The 21,487-nt window shown below is 43.4% G+C and overlaps 1 protein-coding gene across 1 annotated transcript in view; it reads right to left on the bottom strand.

Annotated features, from left to right (window-relative positions):
* Positions 1-21,487, bottom strand: part of kcnh5b (potassium voltage-gated channel, subfamily H (eag-related), member 5b) — a 322,323-nt gene that overhangs the window by 102,389 nt on the left and 198,447 nt on the right. The window contains exon 8 of the mRNA XM_078563325.1: positions 1,866-2,065. Within this exon, the coding sequence (XP_078419451.1) occupies positions 1,866-2,065 (200 nt within the window). The remainder of the gene's footprint in view (positions 1-1,865; positions 2,066-21,487) is intronic.

The following is a 21,487-nucleotide window of genomic DNA, read 5'->3' as shown; positions in this document are numbered from 1 at the left end:
GCAATGGGATTGAATAGCTCTCACACTAATTAACCCCAATACATTAATTTGATTCAACATTATTCTTTATTGACAAACTGTTTGCTGTATTTGCCAAGATACGACTGTAATTGACTATGAAAGCAGGACTCCTGTAAATAATTGTGCTTCCTCATGCATCACCTTGGTTTATCCGTAATGCTTTTAAATAATTAAATTGTTGAGTGAGTACAGAATGTTAAAGATTATTTCTCCTTGGCACAGCGACGGTTCAAAATATAAGGAAATCCATACAAAGCACATAGAGCCACATCCTTAAAATGATACTGAGGGTGGGATTTTCCTGCCCCGCCCACCACCGGGATCGTCCAGTGCCGCTGAAAATCAATGGGCTTTTGGGGGGGGGCTATCGGATCTCCCGTGAAAATCCCAGCCTGAGTATTAGATGAGCATGGGAATTCGGGTTTCAGTTACACTCCCTAATACAGAAGAAAATGAAACTTTCCATACCTGCATTGACTTTTCACTATAATGTTGCAATAAGGTTAAAATCTCAATGACAATTGATCACAACTATGCATTTAACATTTTAAAAACGCAGTTAAAAGCACATGCAGTCGTCATGCAAGGAATACAGGATGTCCCATTGTTTACTTCAACCTTTGCCCAATTTGTATTTCTTTTTTTAACATGGCTTCTTCTCTTGCATTCAGGATAGTCCTGGATTGGTGGCAACAAGGGTGTGGATTTTACCGGCCCTTTGGAGACAGGCTGGAAGATGGGGGTACTGGTCGACATCTTCCTGCTGCCATGGCATTTTACCAAATGGCGGGAAGCTCTTAATTGGCTGCTGTTAGTAAACTGCCATCCAAAGGATCCCCCGCCCCGGCCCAGTGTCATGTTGGCTCTCGTTTTTGGTACTGGTGGCGGGACTTCATCCCTGCTTGAAAAATTCAGCCCAAGGAGTAAATTAACATCTGCAAATGTCTGTCTTTGGATAACCTAACAAAATTGCTACAGAATTGGTTATAAAGCAGAAAATCAATCTGTTTATTGTATTTCTTAAGTCAAGACACGACTGCAGTGGGCTATGAAGGCAGAACTCTTGAAAATAATTGTGCTTCCTCATGCCTGGCCTTAATGCATCTGTAATGCTTTTAGATGATTAAATTGTTAAGTGATAAAGATTGCATTTCTCCTTACACAAATGGTATTTTTTAGTTAAAGGCAGTAAATAATTGCTTCAGAGAACTATGGTCTGGTCACTTTCAGCCATCTAAGTTTAAAATGAGGTTGTTTTTTAAGTAACATCAGTTTCTTAATCCTCCGAGGTGGCAAAACATCTGATTTGAAACCTATAAACTGTCACAGTTACTTCAGCTGTCATTCCTCCCCTCCAAAAAAACAACTATACTCTGCAAAAATGGAAAACTTTTTATATATAACCTCAAACGTTACTCAACTTTGAAGGCTGTGATGGCATTTCTATACTGACAGCGTGTTATAATGTATTGGGGCACTGTGCTAAATTAAGAATGTCAGTAGTTTTGTCCATTTTACTGAACTGATTCCAACAAATATAGAACAAGGCATTTGCAGTGAATTATTTTGTAAAGATTACCTGTTTAAAACCTACAACCATTATTTAAAAGGTTAAGGGAAAAAAATATTGTCTATTCAAACTAAAAATAGATTATAATCCCACCATGGCTCAAAATGCCCTAAAGATTAATTATTTTCCAATATGAATTTCACAAGTTAGTGCACTGCCTACTTCATAATTAGATTTAAATTTGATTCTACCCAGATGTGCGCATGCAACTGTAAGTGATTAAATGAACATTGTTCCTGGAGGTGTTAGAACATTTTACCTCATATGCTCGTACCTTCTCCGTGTCGATCCCTTTAGACATAGACCATGTTGACACAATGTAATCCATAACTCGTTCGCTGAGCCCTTTGGGAACTTGGTAAAGTTTGAGAAAATCACGCACGTTGTTTACCATTTCATGGTAGCGATTGGTGTTAGCGTACATTTGCTGGAAGATTGTGGTGACGTTTCCAAAAATAGTTGCATAAAGAAGAGCTGTAATTTAAAGAACCAATGAGCTTTTAAGTCCTCTTACTCTCCACAATATCACTTAATAAGAATTTAGTATTTTTTTGAATCTTGTTAGAAAAGCATCTAAAAACATTCACAATAACCAGATGGGTCTGAGCTGAATACCTCAGCATCAAATACCGATGACTTGACCCAAGTGGAACACTTATTTACAATCCCTGTTAGAAAGTTTAAGTCCCTTAAAGTTTTAATCACTGTTTCCTTTTTTTTAAAAAGGATTCTTTTCCCTGCATTTTTTTTTTACCCTTTCATGCTTTCGCTTTGGAACAACTCTCGGCACACAATTCCTCTTCTTTTGGAACCAACTTAGTAGGGTATAAAGTAACAAATTTCTTGGGCACTGCAAACTCAACCAAAGCACAGTGCCTTGTTATTCTCCAGTACTATGGAGTCTTACCCTGAATTTAACCTGCCGCTGGAAGGAGTTCATCACTGATTTAAAGGGCTTAATGTGAAATTGGTATACTTCAGCCATGGCTTGTCGGCTGTCTCGCACAGCAGATGTGAAATGAATGGGCAAGATGTTTCTGACTTTAACTTTAAAATTCAATAAAATCACAAGCTGCAACTATATCGAAGGACATTATAGTGGCTCCCACCGACTGAATCAAAGAAAGAGGCCATTTGGCCCATTGTGCTGGTGTCAGCTCTTTGAGCACCTTCTGTATTATAGCCATCCTTCCATTCTATTTTTCAAGGCTATAGGGGAATGGCAGGACTGTGGTCATAGCTGAGTTGCTCTTGCAGAGAGCCAGCACAGATGTGACTGGCCAAATGGCCTCCTTCTGTGCTGTAACCGTTCTCTCATTCTATAAAATGGGTGCCATTTGGAAGGCTAAAACTAAAATAGTGAAACTGCGCATAGAAAGATTTAAATAAAAGTGTGACAATGAGCAGACAGCTGAGAGAGCTGTTGACAGGAACTCATGACTGAGATTGTCTACTTGGTGTTTAATATAACTGAAGTATGTGAAGATTAGTTCTGTGGATTCACACTTTGAACTGGTTGAGGATATCCAAAATCAGTTGTTAGGGAGATTTTCCTCCCATCATAGCCATATAAATACTGTGGCTACAAGAGGCTAGGAATCTTGCAGTGAGTAACTCACCCCCTGACTCCCCAAAGCCTGTTCACTATCTACAAGGCACAAGTCAGGAGTACGATGGAACACTCCGCGCTTCTCTGGATGAATGCGGCTCCCATAACGCACAAGAAGCTTGACACCATCCAAGACAAGCAGCCCGCTTGATTGGCACCCACATCCACAAAACATTCACTCCGTCCACCACCGAGGCACAATGGCAGCAGTGTGTACCATCTACAAGATGCACTGCAGGAACTCAGCAAGCCCCCTTAGGCAGCACCTTCCAAACCCACGACCACTACTATCTAGAAGGACAAGGGTAGCATATGGATGGGAACATCACCACCTGGAAGTTCCCCTCCAAGCTACTCACCATCTTGACTTGGAAATATATCGCCGTTCCTTCACTGTCGCTGGGTCAAAATCCTGGAACTCTCTCCCTAACAGCACTGTGGGTGTACCTACACCACATGGACTGCAGCGCTTCAAGAAGGCAGCTCACCACCACCTTCTCAAGGGCATTTAGTGATGGGCAATGAACGCTGGTCTAACCAGCGGAGTCCGCATCCCATGAATGATTTTTTAAAATCAGTCTGATTTGGACTTGAGCACCAGGAATTGGAAGGAAATGTTTTAATCTATTGCTGTATCCAGTCCTTCAGCATAAAATGATACTGAATATATGAACCTTAATATTATTTTATTTTTCTGGCACTTTGCATTCCTGTTTCGCCTTTGAGGATAAAGATGATAGTGGTATAAATACTCAGAAAGCTGTGGTTTTGCATTTAAGAGTTGCATACATCAGAATTTTAAGCAGTGCAGGCAAAGGCCTTAGGAGAAACAACAAGTCACTTATAGTACCAAAATTTAATAATGTAATCAAGACTCATGCTTATTCCCAGTTGTGATCGAAGGAACTTGCTTAAGTCCATTCTTCCCTATCAAGCACAATTTAAAATGTACAACTTCAGAAATCCTGGATTTCTTTGCATACTTTTCCATCAATGCAACTGTTTAGGTGATCATGAGTCCAAAAAAGGCAATGAAACTTGGGAAGCAAGTCTCAATCTATCTTTCAAGTGTAGCGAGGCTGAAAGATATGAGATCCACGCTTGACGGCATCGGCACAGAACTTGGCTCTGAACAGGGGTTGGCATAACATCACCTGGGGAAGAAGGCATGTTTCAAAAGTACCCAGGCACTCTATTGGACTTTATGGGTATTTTACAATTTAGTATTAGCCTAGATTTGAAGTCGAAATGATAGAAAACTGTCAGCGTTCGCAGTTAGATGTGGAAATCCAGAAATTGCTGCCAGTGATTATACACTTCTCCAGAGGGTGCACTGTTGAGGTTTCCTTTGAATGCAATCAATTAGAAATCATTGAACTGATGAGGGCCTCCAAACTTACATTCTTAGAGTGAAATTTAATGCTTGCTCCCGAGGTGAGTTAGGAAGTGAGGGAGGGGCACTTAATCAGGCAGGAGGATGCAGAATGGGTGCCTGCTGCCTCCCTACCTCCACCTGATTAAATCTGGGAGGGAAGGCTTGTGGATGGCCTCCCTGGACACCAATTGAGGCCCTTAAGCGGGCAATTAATGCCCATTTAAGGGCCTGACCTCACTGGTGTTCAACCAATGGTGGGCGTAGAACTCGCCATGCAGGGAGACCAACAAGCAAACCTGTGCCTGATCAAAAGCCCTGACATTGGGAACTGGAGGAGGGAGCCTTCTGAAAGCCACTGCTGCCCTTTCTTCTGACTCCTCCTCCCTCCTCGCCCAGCCAGTGACCCTCTCCCCGTGACCCCCATCCCGCCCTCGCTCACCTGTGCCTGGGTCCCTCAGCAATCCTAGGCCCCTCCCTGGATGCTTTACCAGCAGCAGCCACCGCTCCAAGTGGTGCTGACAGACAGTGGAGAGCTGCCGGCCTCTGACTGGCTGACAGCTCCCGCCAGATGGGATTTCTTCCGCTTGGAATTCTGAATCCTAGGGAAGACCCAATGCTCGCCAATTAAGCGCCTGATTGTCTCAATTAAGTCCCTTAGTCACACTGTACTAACCATTGAAATAGTTACACCTCGTTTAACAATTTACTAACTTCATAATTACTGCTAAAGAATGTCACTGGTCCTGAAAGAGTAATTTTACACTTGAGAAATCCCAAATTTAAACACCATGGTAAGGAATCCTATACATTCTTAAAATAATAAACAAGCTTCAAAAATGTATTTTAACATCTACCTTAATCCTCTGTGTATGGCTTAGTCATTTATTTCAATATCTGTAAAATTTAAAATTAAATGTAAAATTATTCAATGATTTTCAGTTCCAGTTTGCTGTCATTGAGAATATTTCAATGTCATTGGCTGCTTACCCTACGTGATGACATCACTGTTGCTGGACACTTGGGCCTGAACATTACATTCCGAGGTTGGGCGCATACCGGACCCGAACGCACGTGAAATGGTGCACGGTGACACCGGGCGTGTGTCCCAACGTCATTGCGCACTCGAGTAATATTGAGGTCGGCAGACTTGCGTGGGAGTCAGAGCTGTGCCGCCAACAGTTAAAAGGCCAATTAAGGCCATTAAAAAGCCAACTGCACTCAATTTTACGTTGCCCGTGCAATTTCGCGCTTGTCACATGGGCAAAATGGGCAGGCGGGCAGCCTGTTTTTAACGAATTGTGATCCAAATGCGGGATAAAAAGGGTCTGGGGCATTGCCATTGTGAGGAGTGAGGAGTTTAGGAGATAGTTTGTTGCTGGCTGCTTAGTGAAACTTGGCAGCTTCATCTCTGTTTTGAGCTTCAGTCTTTGCATTGCTAGCCTTCATTTCAGGACTCTCTGGTGTCTCCAAGGCCCCTAGAGGAATTATACCGTGTAGACCCTTCTAGTCACCAGACAGCCTTCAGTTTCTCTGGTAATGGGGATTGAGTACTCCACTGGCAGCAGCTCCTCTGAGGAGGAAGAGAGGAGCAGAAAGGAGAGGAGCCAGATGTCCAAAGGCAGCATCCAAGGAAGCGACCTTTGGGAGAAGAGGCACAGGCACAGAGGGCCCAGGACCAGCAGGGAGTCCAAGGCAGTAGGGGCCACAGAAGACACCACTATCCTGCTGCCAGAGTGTACAGGCAGCGATGCAGCTACCTCAACATGTCAAAGGTGCAGTGCCGAAGGAGGCTCAGCCTCTCCAAGGAGACTGTGACCTCCATATATCAGCTGGCTAGGCCGGAGATCACGCCCAACGGTATGGGTGGCCACCCCATGCCAGTGGCTCTAAAGGTCACAGTGGCACTCAACTTTTATGCTTCTGGCTCTTTCCAGGAGTCAGTGGGTGGAGTATCCCAATCAGCTGTCCACAGTTGCGTGAAGTTGGTGACTGATGCTCTGTTCAGGTCGGTCATGACATTTATTCATTTCCGGACGGACGAGGCCAGTCAGGCTGAGCGAGCCAGAGGCTTTGCAGCGATTGCTGGGTTCCCCCGCATCCAGGGTGCAATAGATTGCACACATGTGGCCATCAAGGAGCCAGTGGGTGAGCCTGGTGCCTTCTTCAACAGGAATGGGTTCCACTCGATGAGCATCCAGATAGCGTGTGGCCACAAGTCGCATATTCTGCAAGACGTGCAAGGTACCCTGGTGGCTCCCATGATGCGTACATCCTCCGACACTCACAGGCGCCAAGGATACTTATGGCTCCAGCTCAGCTGATGGATGGCTGCTGGGTGACAAGGTCTATCCATTGAAAAGGTGGACCTCTCTCCAGCACCCAAGAACAGAACCAGAGCAGAGATATAATAGGAGTCATGCCTCCACAAGGGCAGACATTGAGAGGACCATCGGTCTGATGAAGATGAGATTCAGGTGCCTGGACCATTCAGGAGGAGCACTACAATACCCCCCAGAGCGGGTGTCACTGATAGTGTTTGCATGCTGCACTCTCCACAATCTGGCACTGGCAAGGGGGGACTTGATTCAATGCTCCTCCAGCTAGGCTGCCCGGGCACTGCTTCCACTTTATGCCAGGGGCACTGCCTCCTTACCGAATATTTGAAATGACCTGTTCCATTGAACCCAAAGTCCACTCATTGCCTGTGCAACAAAGTTTAGAGCCCCTCACGTCCAGCATGAGATACTGGCGTGCTCTGCGCCTACAAAACAAGTGAAGCATACTCAGGCCATTAACACAAAAGCAAAATTTATATCATATTGGCACTCACATCAAATGAATATAACAATATCTAGTGTTAATGGTCACACCAGTAAACAAATTAAAACATGGCAGAACAGAAGCTCACCCGTGAACAGTCCCTCTTGTGCTCACGGTGCCTTAAACTTGCATTTGCAAACGCTGCGTCTTGGTGACCCCCACCCCGACCCCCCTTGCTGGCAGCGACATTGGAGGCAGCTGCTGACTCTGCTGTCCTGTTGGCCTTGATGACCTTGGCGGTCGTCCTCTGGCCAGTGGAGCCTATGCTGGCCCCCGCCTGGGAGGGAGCGGCCAGTGCCACGGCTGGCATCTCCACAGTCATCGCAGCCTCATCAGATGCCACGGTCACTGGCAGGGGGGGTGGAGGAGCTGCTGCCATCATCCAGAGTGCCCTGAGAGGAGTCCGCAGAGACGACAGGCAGCTCATGCGCCAACGCGAGGTCAGTCTGGACCTCCCTGCTTGCCATTGATGGACGGGCACCTAGCAGAGATACCAGGTGCCTCATTCATCTCTCACATTGGCAGAGACCTTCTGAGGTCATTGCCTTTGTGAGGGATTGCAGGTCCAAGAACAATCCCAGGAACCCCTGATTCTGTTCCTGGAGCTGCCTCTCCATGAGAATCGCCACTCTCTCAATGGAGGCAGCAATGCGCTCGGTCTTGAGGGTCACCGCAGTGTTTATGCTCTACATGGACTCCTCCATGACATAAACCAGGGAAGCAAACCCTCAGGAATCTCCGCCGGATCCTCCTACACATCCCACTGGACATCCAGCATCTGCCGCCTAATGGACAACTCCAGAGGCTCATCATCTGCCTCAGACTCAGCATGGCCCTGGTCTCCAGCAGTCCTCCCACTGCCAGCACCCTGGGCACTCCCTGCCTCTGCCTGCTCCCCATGCTAGTGTGCCGTGCCCTCACTGCTGTGCACTGACATTGTAACCAATGATCTAATGCCCACCGAGGTGCTGGTATCTGCACTGGTGCCTGGTGCAGAGAGGAGGTGTGATGCAGGTGCATCTGACAGCCACTGGTCCTCCGGCATCAAGGGTGGCTTATCGGGGTCCTGCGCTCGTTTGCTGCTTGGCGATTCTAGGGGAGAACAATGACATGTCAGTAGTATTAGTCATCACACTGTCACTGTGCATGCTAGGCAGGCTGGTGAGACAATGGAGATCTGCACCATGGGCCCATCATCTTTCAATGAACAATGAGGACTCCAGGTTTGAGGTTTCCATTACAGATGAGACAGCACAACAATGTTTACACACACTAACACTCTCGCATCTGTGCACTGCACTCTTCCCTTCGTCAGAGACCCTTGCCTCTCCACAAGCGGTGGACTGAGCTGGGCGCCAGCACTCCATCTCGAAGGCATCCACCTTGTACCTTGTCAATATGAGCAGGTTTGGGGGGCCTCTGCCCGTCCTTGACTTCTCAATGTTGTTATGGCTTCCCTTCTCCTGAAAGGACAGAGGAGCATTGATTAGTCCACTCTCTACTTGCAGCGCCATTGCAGCCTGGCCAACCCCGCCAGGGCACATCCAAGTTGTGGCCCTCAACCCGCAAAGCATTCAGGCCAAACATCCAGAGCTCACCGCCATGGCTGGCCCGATGTCATTGACATTTGGCACTCAGACTCTTACACCCCTGAGCACCACGGTAGAATGGCCAGCCGTTAACATTTCCCCACACAGATCCATGCCAACTCGGTACTCACCCTTGCCGAGCGCAGATCATTGCACTTTTGTACGGCACTGCACCCAGGTGCACCGCACAACATCATGGCCGCTGACCTCAGCTGCCACCTCTGCCCAAGCTTTCTTGGGTCAGGTGTGGTGGCCTTCTCTTGCCATCCCTGGGGGTGATGATGTCCTGCCTGGCACTGGCCTCCTCCATGAGGATTCCCAGGTGTTCATCCGAGAACTTGTGGGGGGCTGGGGGGGGGTTGTGGGGGGGCGGCGGCGAGTGCCCACCGGACTTGATCTCCCACCTGGTGTGCCCAGCAGGTGCAGATGCCACTGCAGCTCAAAAAAAAATGTTTCGTCAAACTCCAAAGCTACAAAGTGCCCCTGGCAGCCTTTAGGGAGCTGCCCCCACTGCTTTCCAATCCCCCACCAGGTTGCCATTGGACCCGGTGCCCAACAGGCTCCCACCCCTGCCCAGCCCTTCCGACCATTAAGCAGATGTACTTCACGCTAGGCAGCTCTTAACTGGCTGATCTCTCCCGGGAGCAGATTATACGTCCACTTCCCGGCCCGTCCACTTGGCTCACACGCCAAGCATGAAATTCAAGCCCTGGAGATCCCCTTGGCTTGGCGCCAGGCTCAAAATGGCATCCAAAGAAGGGAAATCTGCATCACAGAAAGGGAGCTGAATCTTTGTGGGCAGCTTCCTTGGCGGCCAGTGGAGTACCATCACTTTGCCACTGACCGTAAAATCCAGCCCATTGAGTCATCTTGATGAGTAAAGTAGGCTCCTGCCTGCTGAGAAGCAATAGCTGCTTGGGGACAGAGCTGGGCACATGTTCACCTCAGTGCGACTCACAGTTAGCACTGTAACTATGCAGATTTTGGTAAAACAGCAGCTTTTGTCTATAATTATAAAAATGGCAGCACATTCACAAGCTATAAAATAGATCTGGGTTCTGTGCTAGCTTAACCTATTTTCCAATTTCTTCCATTACTCATTTGTTTATCTATGATTCAGACAGAACAATTGATTACTAAGGGTTCTGTGCATCTAAGTCATGACACTGTAGATGATGGGCAGTCGGCCCATTTCATCCATCAAGCACTTTTCCACCTACACATGTCCTTAAAGCCTTCAAGAATGAAGTACTGATAGTAAATATGACACGCTGCTTCGTTGTTAGGCTGGGAGAATGATAGAAGCTGAAATGTTCAAAACACCTGAAGCCTGACCCAGATGCTTGGATACAATCAAGTAAATACTTCATTTCTTTTTAGAATATGCCAAATATGAACCATTGGAAACAGGTACATAAAGCAGAATAAAAGCACTGAGTTGCATTTTTCAAATGGAAGGATATTCTTCTTTTAAAACTATGCAAATGCCTGTAGATTCAATTTCAACTCTTGCAAGGTAGCACATGGAGAAATCTGTGTTTTTGAATTTTAAGCTAATTTAATGGACATCTCACATATATGTGGCCACCTGCCCTGTAAACAGCGATTGTCTTTAAACAAGGTCACCTCCATTAGTTAACGAAACTGTGGGCTTCAAAGAAAACGGGTTGCTGAAAATCCAGTGAAATGTGGTGGGAGGGTGTAAAATAGATGCAGGCTCAGATGTGTTGGGTCCTAGCCAAGGTCCCTAGTGAGGGAATTTGTAAAGGGTGAAGTTTTCATCTGCCTATTATAAGGTCATCAGAATCAGAAGGGGAAGGGAATCTGAACGCCAGTGTGTGGATCCTCCTCTTTGAGTCGGTAATCATGGGTTGGCCCATTTCCCAACCTTGCATTCCCACCTTGTATATAAACCTGCAAGCACATGTTATTTTCTCCCCAGTGAGTTGGAGTCATGGTGGGCTCAGGGCCACCACCTCCTACAACAGGCCTGAGGTGGGAACAGAGATGAGCAGATGTTAGGGTGGGCAAGTTAGAAGGTCTGCCTCTGGTCACGGGAACATTGGCCTGTTACATTGACTGTTAGGCCCCCTAGCCCTCATTCCTCACACTCCCCTCAACCCTCATGACCCCATCACTCTTCCATGCTCCTTCATTTCTCCCATGCCCCCTCTATATTCCCCATGCATCCTCCATGCCCACTCACCCAGTATCCATTGTGGACAGTACCTATGAGTCCTATAATAACACTGGGAAATCTTTGAAATGCTCATGAAATCATCAAAATAAACAATCATCCATTCAAACTCCACTTGAAAAAAAATGTTCCTCTTAGGGCTCATAAAACTGTCATTCATAAAACTGTCAATTGTTCAAACTCCACTTGAAAAAAAAACTCTGTAAAAATAAACAAACAGCCATTCAAAAACCACTTCACAGAAACAATCCTATTAAATAGTCATAAAACTATCAATAAAACTAAGGTCATAGTCTCCTCGACAGGTGTGTAAAGAACCCCTGCCAAGCTGAATCCGTTAGTGGGATTTGGAACGTAGCCAAACATTCATAATGAGATTGCATTGTGCAGCTGTATAAACAAACTTCCCAAAGTTGAATGCAATAGGGCCTTTGAAGTTGACTGAACAGATGGCTAGCCATCTGGCCAGTTTTTTTTTCAAAGCCTCAATCAAATCAGCTTTCAGTCAAAAAGATCAGGCATATTTTCTGTGTATTCAAAGGCTCAACAAATATTTGGACTTTAAATCAATGTAAAAATCAAAGCTCAGTGTCCGGAGAACACAGTCATATCTGATTCTCAATAGTGTTGAATGCGTGAATTGTTTTTATCCACTGGAAAAAGTACTCTAATGCATTTGAACACTTATATAATGTTGGTGAATTTAATGGTCACTTACCTATTAAGAACAGAGCCCTATGACCAATCACTGCATTAAAAACATAGTTCTATACATTTTATAAATATCACATTTGAAATCGGCAACACCTTTTAAATTTACCAGTCAAAAGGTTCGCGACTCTTCCCACAAGGTTCATAAACTAGCTGGCCTGACATGCTTCACACAGCCTTCAGGAATGTACCCGCCACACTGAAGATTTCAAACTCGGGGAAATTCAGGCAGACATTTAAAAGTCTGAACCCGCCATTACGTTGAGACTGTGTTAGGTCGCAAGCTTCCACGTTTCCTATGCCAGTCAAAATGGTGGCCAGTAGGAATCAACACAAAATTTAAAGTTACAGTCCCCCACCTCCATTTTTGGCCACCCAACGCAGGTTTGTCCAGCATCGGGCAAGCAAAATCTGGCCCCAAGAGCTCACACATTGCCAGGACTTTTGGTCAGCACAGCCAGTGACGGTCTAGTGATAGTCTATATGCTCAATGTAAAGGGGCAGAGTGGCTGCATGAGTAGTGGAAGCACCCCGCCAACCCCGGCAATCCAAACCTGGGATGCAAGCTGGGCTCCTGAAGAGATCATTAACTTCTTTCCAGATGATGGGTAATCTTCTGGAATGTCTCTGGGGCAAGGGGAGAGGTTACTAAACCTTACAACCCTTGAAGTATACACTCAGTAGATGCAATTTGGGATCTCACCGATGGGAGCTTGAAATGCAACCCTTGTGGCGTGGCACTCACCGTCAATATTTAAATTGATTTCCCTCTGACCCTATAAATCCCTTACGGATAAGTTTCAGAAATCACCTAGCAATGCATCCCATCATTCATGGGATCGATGGTCAATGGGTTTTCAGCCCCAGCTTTTTTTAAATAGAGAGAATTTAATAATGTAATAACTCAGTATTCCAAATAAAAAGTGATGTTCAAACTTCTTTTTAATGCATTAACTAATATTTTAGCATAAAGCCTTTTTATGCTGGTCTCATGATTACCAAAGAAATCCTGCTCTTTCTGTGTAATGTTACAACAGTGAACTGTTAAAGAATGCCTTCAGGCACAAGCTGCTTAGTTCTGCTTGTAATGTATATCGCTGAAGTGATGGGCGACAATGTTAGTAATAAATCTGCTAAGCTGCAACTCTGCAATTTTCTACTGTCCAATTCCTTATTCAACCACAGAATCACGTTTATCAATCTCCAACTGAATTAACGCCTCTGGGTGGCTGAACTTTTGTCACAGCAGCAGATTGTGTGTGCGCAGTAATAACTATTTAAGTATGTAACGGCTATTTAAATAACTTGGCAAATGCAAGTTAGAGTCGCTGTCAATACCTTTCACTTGGTTTAATAATGGCAGGTGAATAAATTATGAAAGTAAAACACTTTGTCCTAGAAATAGGTTGAATTATTTCAGGTAGTATTTTTCATGGGAATTACATTTATTTGAGAGGCAATATTTCATTGAGGGCAAAGACCATGAATGAATATTTGAACTGCCCAAATTGGGGAATCATTCCACAATGTTCACTGAAATTTCACTGCTTCAAAAGTTATCTATATGTGATGATTTATGAATGCATGATACATCATGCATGTTCATTTCATTTCAGAGGAAGTTAGTAACCCTGTTGTAGATTTTTAAATGGAAATGGTGTCTGAATGTAATTTTTAAGCAGTCAGTTGAATGAAATACAAATTCAATCGTGGTATCACGATTCAATCAAAACTGACCAATCATGCTGCATCTTGAATAATAACTTCTCCATACCTCATAATCCATCAGTGATCCAGTTAACTAATATAACTGACCAATCATAATGTATCTCTAGTACTAATTCCTCCACATCTCATACAGTGATCTAGTTAACTAGTATAACTGCTAAAAAGTTCAACAACTAGGCTTTGGAGCTTGCAGGTCTTGTGTGAAGTGGCTCCACAGTGTAGCAGTGAAACTTTGAATTCAAATTTTTTGCATTGCTTGTTTATTTTCTGTTTGTGGTAATTGAATTTCTTTATTTGTTTGAGGGAGAAAACACAAGGACAGCACAGAAAAGGTTAACTTAAAAGGGGAGAAATCCAGTAAAGAAGATCATAATTTGAAGAGGGAGGATGTATGTAATGAGCCCTGTATTTAGATATGGCACATGAAGAGGAGCTCTTTAAGCAACAACATGAGACATTTGATGAAGAAGGAAAGGTGAAAATTAGTTTAATGCTATCTTAAGTTTGGTCATTGATTCTCAGTATAAAAATTAGCCTCCAGGTTGATGGACAGTCTGATTGATATTTTTTCATTAAGTCTAGATTTTTTCTCTGTAAAGTATAATATTATAATTTGGATCAGTTTTGTTCAGAACATTGTCTGAGTGTTTAGCTCTGAAGAAGAGTCATACAGACTTGAAATGTCAACTCTGTTTTCCTCTCTCCGCAAATGCCGCCAGACCTGCTGAGTTTTCCCAGCATTTTCTGTTTTTATTGTCTAAGTGTTTCTGCTTTGGGAACAAGCAGCATTCCAAAACGCAAAGTGCGCTCAAAACTGCACTAGTCTTCAGAATGTAATCTTTTGCTTAAGTTCCTGCTCAAACATATTTCCATATCACCAAATGTAAAATTATCCATGAGCCAGCACAACTACACAACATTTTAGCATTTTTTAAAAATTATATTGAAAATATTCGGTGATATATTTAAGAGTGACAACCTTGTGCAGTTTTATTAGCACACCCTAAACTAGGTTTCTCACAAAAAATAATCATTTTTAGTCAGTGCCTCATCCACCACCTGTGAGTAAAAATTTGAAAATAACTTTTAAAAAAACCACACAGAGGCACTAGATAGTTTCATCGGTAATTAGCTTCTTAGTAAATGAAATAACTTTTTTAATATTTAAAAACTGTATTGTCACTGGACACCACTATAGTTAGGTTACATCAATACAGTAAAACATAAAAGTGAACTGTTGCAATTCACGCATTTTGCTTTATCTCTCTGGGGTCCATAATAAAGTCCATTATGAGAAATTAGCCATTGCAAAAGTGTTTTTGGATAAAAGGTGAATGTCTTGGATACATTGGTTCAAAGTTCTACTCCTAAGAAAATTTAGCCTGTTCCACTTTTGGTATTAGCATTTGACTTTATATCGTTATAATATGGCAACCCACACACTGGAGACCAAGTCATACATCAGGCTGCAGAAGAGTTGCTGAACTGAAGAAAACTCCAACAAATCTGGTGCCATTCTATATTTTCAGACCATTTTCAAAACAGATTTCACTTGCAACTCACAAGTAGATCAAATGGCATGCATCTGAATTTCAATATCATAGGATAGTCAGATGTTTAAAAGAGGAATTGGACATCATGCACTCTTAATTACAAAAGGTCAACATGTCCATTAACTATAATAACTATAATAAAAACTATAATAAAAACCATCCCTATCCTTGCTGAAGACTGAAAAATAAAATAAGGACAGTATTTGGCAGGGTGCTGCACAATAATTGGCAGAAATGAATCGTTTCCCACAACTTAGGGGAGGCAGTGGCGTAGTGGGATTGTCACCGAACTAGTACTCCAGATGCCCAGGGTAATTCCCTGGGGACCTGGTTTCGAATGGTGGTGAAATTTGAATCCAATGAAAAATCTGGAATTAAAAGTCTAATGATGACCATGAAATCATTGTCAATTGTTGCAAAAACCCATCTGATTCACTAATGTCCTTTAGGGAAGGAAATTTGCCATCGTTACCTGGTCTGCCCTACACATGACTCTAGACCCACAGCAATGTGATTGACTCTTAAATGCCCTCTGAAAGGTCTCAAGGGCAATTAGGGATGGGTAATAAATGCTGGCCCAGCCAGCAATGCCCACATCCCACGAACGAATAATAAAAAAACAATCAGGTGAGAGAATCTTTTGAGTTGGAAGAGCATGCCAGATTAGGATAATCATTTAGGATTGAATTATAGTTGTCGGCCACTCTAATGTGTTCATTTAGGAAGAAGCATGCATTATGCAATAACAGCAACTGATGAACTTGTTTGGAAATTGGACTCTTTAGCATGCTATTTAATTAAGTATGTCTTTTAATTGTGCCTTTCTAATTCCTATGTCATATTGTGAGCGTCTAAAAACTTTTTGACAGCTTGAATTCAGTGTACAACTGCCATTTACCTTTTACATAGAAACTTGTCATTTAATGGTCAGCCTTAACCATCATAGTCTTCTTTTGATTGTCACTAATTCAGTCCCATGCAGCACAACAATATGTTATTGATGTATCAGCACCTTGTATTCCAGTGAACTTGTCAGCACTAATCATCTGATCAAAATAGATGCCCTGTGTCTTTCTTATTTATATGTGGATGATAAAATTATTGTCAAGATGTTTTACATCTGTACTGTCAACAAATATTATAAGGATCTTTTGGCTGTGAATGAGAATCTGGACTGCTTTTGCAGCATGTATTAATTATACATAAAAGATATTGAAGCACCATTGAAAGCACAGAAAGATTTACAAATATTTCATCAGAATTGAGGGGATGCAATTATCAGGAAACATTGAACTGGCTGGGACCCATTTCCCTGGAAAAGACAAGACGGAGAGGAGACCACCAAGAGATAGTTACAACTTTGAAGGGGTTCGAGAGGGTGGATGTGGAGAAAGTGTTGTCACTTGTGTGTAAGTCCAGCAGAAGCGGGCATAAATAATAAGTCAGACACTAATGGATAAAATAAATAATTTGGCCGGAATTTCTTTACAGATAGTGAGAATGTGGAACCCGTAGTCACATAAAGCAGATAACATTGATGGATTTAAGAGGGGGCTTGATGCATACATGAACAAAAAGGAATGGAGGGATATTGGGCAGGGTAGGAAGAGGTAATTGTAGTGGAAAAGGATTATGTGGAGTTGAATGGTCACTTTCTATGCTGTAGATTCTATGTAAGTCTATGTAATATGCTTCAAACAGTCCAAAATATTTTCTAATCTGACTAATTTTAAAATTCAAAAGATAAATTCTGCCTTACAATACTTAGGGCAAAATTTTGCCCTTGGTGGGCGGGCGGGCCCCATCAGCTCGGCGGCGGGCAGACAGCCACTGAAACGGGACCCGCCGCCATTTTGAGTGGACGGGCCAATTAAGGCCCGCCCAGCGGCCTGCCTGACTGGAAGTGCTATGCGACAATGTCACACAAGATGGGACATGTTAATAAAAATGACATGAACTTTATTAAACTTTTTAAAAATGGACATGAAACCCCATCCCGCCAGTGGATGAAGCTTCATGTATTATCAGAAGCCCGCTGGGGCTCCTGGCCTGCCCGCCAGCCTTAAGGTTGGACAGGCAGGTCTTTAATGATCTTAATTGTCCTGTTAATGACCTCAATTGGCCATTGACAGGTCGGTGGGCGGACAGCTGATTTCGCTGTCCGCCCGCCTTCCTAAAAATTTAAAGGGACCGGGATGACGTCAGGGGTTCCTCCCAACGTCATCCCGCGTCATTTTCCCCTCAGTGAGCCGGCCCCACCCCCAAATCGCCGACCGGAAAATTCTGGCCTTAATCTTATTGTTATAATCTATCTCCCCAGATTATATTTGCTGTATCAGCCCAAGGATCCCAACAAATCACATTATTTAAAAGCAGACATTGAGCACATGTGCTTTACTGATTTGTTAGCTGTTCTTTGATTGGCAGAAAGTTAAACTGACTAAGCTGATATATTTTAACTAGTTAAGATAGGTAGCATGCGTGGAATTGTTTTTCGCCATTCAACTGAAAGTGCACGTTGCTAATAAACTTCATTAAATGATGGCCTTTTTATTGTTGAACTTTGTTACTAGTAAAGATTTGATGAACCTATTAAAGATTTTAAGCTACTGCAATGGCAGTTTGTGTGCCTGTTGCTAGCTACACATTCCAGTAGACTGATTAATGGCTAAAACTGGAATAACTGAGAGTTTGTGGATATAATCTCTTTCCCTTTATTTTTGGGAAGCCATTATGCGCACTCAGGATGGAATTTTATGGCCCCATTGTGGTGGGGGCAGGGCCATAAAATGGGCCGAACCATTCAAAAGTCCATTGACTTCAACGGGACCCTAAAATCTCACTGGCGTAAAATTACACAAGCTCTGGACTTGCTTTGCTGTTTTCTTTCATCTATTATAATAGTTATGTGGAATGTTAGCTTGTTGAGAATTATAGAAAGGGCGTTCATAGAAGTTCATTATGATTGTTCTTCTGTCCCTGCCACAGGGTTTTGGGTTTGGGTTGGGGCCCTAATGCCAGTGTCAAATGCGGGTCACAACCCTGCACAGTATTGGGAGCAGTCACCAACAGCAATTTGGATTGGCCAATCAGTGGCCAAAGGGCACAGTTGCTGTTCAATGAAGGATGGCAGGTGGGCTTTCGAAGCTGGAGTGCCAAAAGAAGGCCTCTCAACACTTTTAAATTATTTGAAGGAAAAAATGCCCACAACTGCCAGGCTACCTTCATGGCGAGTAAAACCGCTTTACAGGCTGGTCCGTGACCACAGCTGTAGCCGGGTAGGCAGGCAGGGGACCCAAAGTCTCCCTGGAGCATTGGTCCATCCATTCTGGCCCCAGGAGGCCTCCTCCAGGCATGCGCCCAAGGATTCCAGTTAGTCTCTGATCAATGGCCTTAACTGGCCTTTTAATTACCTCCTTCGGCTTGCAGGCATACAGCTGCTCTGCCCTGATCCTGCCTCTGGGAAAATGGCTTGGGGGTGGGATGAAGCACCAAGCTGGCAAGCCAGCTGGCAACACAAAATTACATGCCCGCCTACCTCAGTTTGACCATGTGAAAGAATTGCTTGATTGCTGTTTTGAATGGAGTTTGTAGAAAAAAAATAAGTTGTTACATAGGTCACTATTTTTTGCTGAAGGGGAAAGTATCTACATTTTTTTTTAAAGGTGAAGCAAAATAAATCAAACATGGTTTTGGAGCGAAATGCTTGGCCGAGCTTATGCAGTAGAAACAACAAATGTATAGTTAGCTGTCCACATTGCACTGCGGTCCAAAGGTTTGCCTCTAAGTATATCGCTCTGAGAGACTTAGCATTTTCATTCATGAACAGGCATGAATTTGTGGAACTTAAGTTATACACACCCATTAAATTCGCTAAGAAAAGTTAGGGCTTGTCCATTCCAGTGTAAGTAAATTTTTAACAGTGTGATAAGCTTTATTACTGTCAAACAACACCTCCAGCATGGAAAGTTAACTTTTACAAATGTGAAATACAAATGTGAAATCTCATTCCCTCAGATTTTAATTATTGTTGGAGATTTAAAGCATTTTTTAAAAATTTCTTTCAGTCTATCTCTCTCATTTAATCCCATCATTTTCCCCCTATTATCATACAATTTTCAGTACATGAGCTTCCATCGAAATAAATATTCTGGGGTAGAGTTTCCACTTTGTCTGAAATTGGTGAAATAGGTAGAAATAGTGCCCAAAATTGTACCCCTTTCCCTTCAAACTGATTTGCATATCATCAAATGTCAAGTCTGCCATGAACCAGAGCAATCTGGGAGTGTTTTAAAACATAATTTAAAAAAATATTTTGCCTTACAAAATATTCCCTAATATATTTAAGAGTGATAGGTTGGTGAAGTTTGATTAACACTGCTGAAAATTAGTTTATCACAAATAATAAGCGTTTTTACTCACAGTGTCAATCCATCACCTGCGAGTAAGCATTTTTAAAATTACTGTAAACAATTTCTAAAAATATACAGAACTAATCCATGTTATATTGGGGCACAATAGTCAGATTCTTAATAAATTGAAAAAAATTCTATTCAAAACCTTCAAAAACATTTCCATTCGTGCCCTTGCGCCAAAGAAGCAATTCCATTTTTAGAGTCTTCAAGGCCTTCATAAAGGCTGAATTGGCCAAATCTCTCAATGGCAATGAATCCCATCTGAGGGCCTTGCCAGTTTTATGGGCAGCGTTACCTTCCAGCACAATGTTTCTTGAATAAGTGTTAATGGTCGTAAAAACTTGCATTGAGCTAAATGTAATTTACTCATAGAATTCCCTGATACTTTGAGCCAGTTTCGGGCGCATTGTGCCAAAAAAAAAATAAACACAGCCATGTGGAATCACGAGGTCTCTACCTTAACTTCCTGGTGCAAAGGCTCTCTGTCGTGGCGAAAATTCCTGAAATGGCTGAAAATCCTGAGCCCCACCGCTGAACACGGCATTTCCCATCTTTGCAGGGGCAGGACTGGAGTCAGGCTGGGGTTCACACATGCACGATTTGCAGAGGCAGCTTGAATATAAATCGCCAGCTGCCTCCGCTGAAGTGGGATTTCGGAAGAGCAGGAGTGTAAAATCCAGAGTGTGCAGATTAGAACAGGTAAGAGGAGGTCTGAGCTTCATGCATTCTTATGGTTAGCCAGGGGTATCCCTTTGGAGAACTAAGGTACCACTCTGGATTGAGTCCCGGGACGGCTTTTGGAGAGGTAAGGCATCCTTTAGGAGAGGTAATGCAGCCTTTTTGGAGAGGTAAAACACCCTTTGGGAGAGGTAAGTCACCCTTCGAGATTGCTAAAAGTGAATATGATTATGCACTTTTTACGCACAAGCTCATTGGAACTGTCAAGCTGTAAAAGAGCTGTGCAGCTGTCAGGGAACTGTCCAGCTGTCAAAGAAATGTTAAGGAGCTGTCCAGCTGACAAACCTGTCAAAGGTATCCTGGAAGTATCAAAGCTATTGCATTTGTCAAAGCTATCAATAAAGTTGGAAATCTGTCAAGGAGATGCCCAAGGGTGTTAGGTGAGTTGGCATGGAGGGGGTAAGGGCAAAGGGTGGTGGGTGGGGGACATAGGGAGATATTAGGTTAGATGATCAAATGCTTAGTCAAAGAGGAAAGTGTTACGAATATACGAACATACGAAATAGGAGCAGAAGTAGGCCATTCAGCCCCTCGAGCCTACTCCGTCATTCAATAAGATCATGGCTGATCTGTTTGAGTTTGGAGTTCCACATTCCCATCTATCTGCCTGATAATCTTTGAATCCCTTGCCTAACAAGGATCTATCTACCTCTGCCTTAAAAATATTCAGTGACTCCACCTCCACCGCCTTCTGAGGCAGAGAGTACCAAGGTCGCATAAACCTCTGGAAGAAAAAATTTCTCCTCATCTCTGTCCTATAAGGACAACACCTAATTTTAAAACAGTGCCCCCTAGTTCTGGACTCATCCACAAGAGGAAAGATCCTTTCCATGTCCACCTTGTCAAAACTATTTAGGATTTTATATATTTCGATCAAGTCACCCCCCTAAACTCCAGTGGGAAGAAACCCAGCCTGTCCAACCTATCCTTATATGACAACCCACTTATTCCAGGTATCTAGTAAACCTCCTCTGAACTGCCTCCAATGTACCGACATCCTTCCTTGAATATGGAGGCCAAAACTGTACACAGTATTCGAAATGCAATCTCACCAATACCCTGTATAACTGAAGCATAACATCCTTACTTTTATGTTCAATTCCTCTTGTAATAAAGGATAGCAATCCATTAGCCTTCTTGATTACATGCTGTACCTGCATA

Source organism: Cetorhinus maximus, chromosome 18, assembly GCF_964194155.1.
Source record: "Cetorhinus maximus chromosome 18, sCetMax3.hap1.1, whole genome shotgun sequence".
NCBI classification, from domain to species: domain Eukaryota; kingdom Metazoa; phylum Chordata; class Chondrichthyes; order Lamniformes; family Cetorhinidae; genus Cetorhinus; species Cetorhinus maximus.
This window is presented reverse-complemented; position numbering and strand designations above follow the sequence as displayed.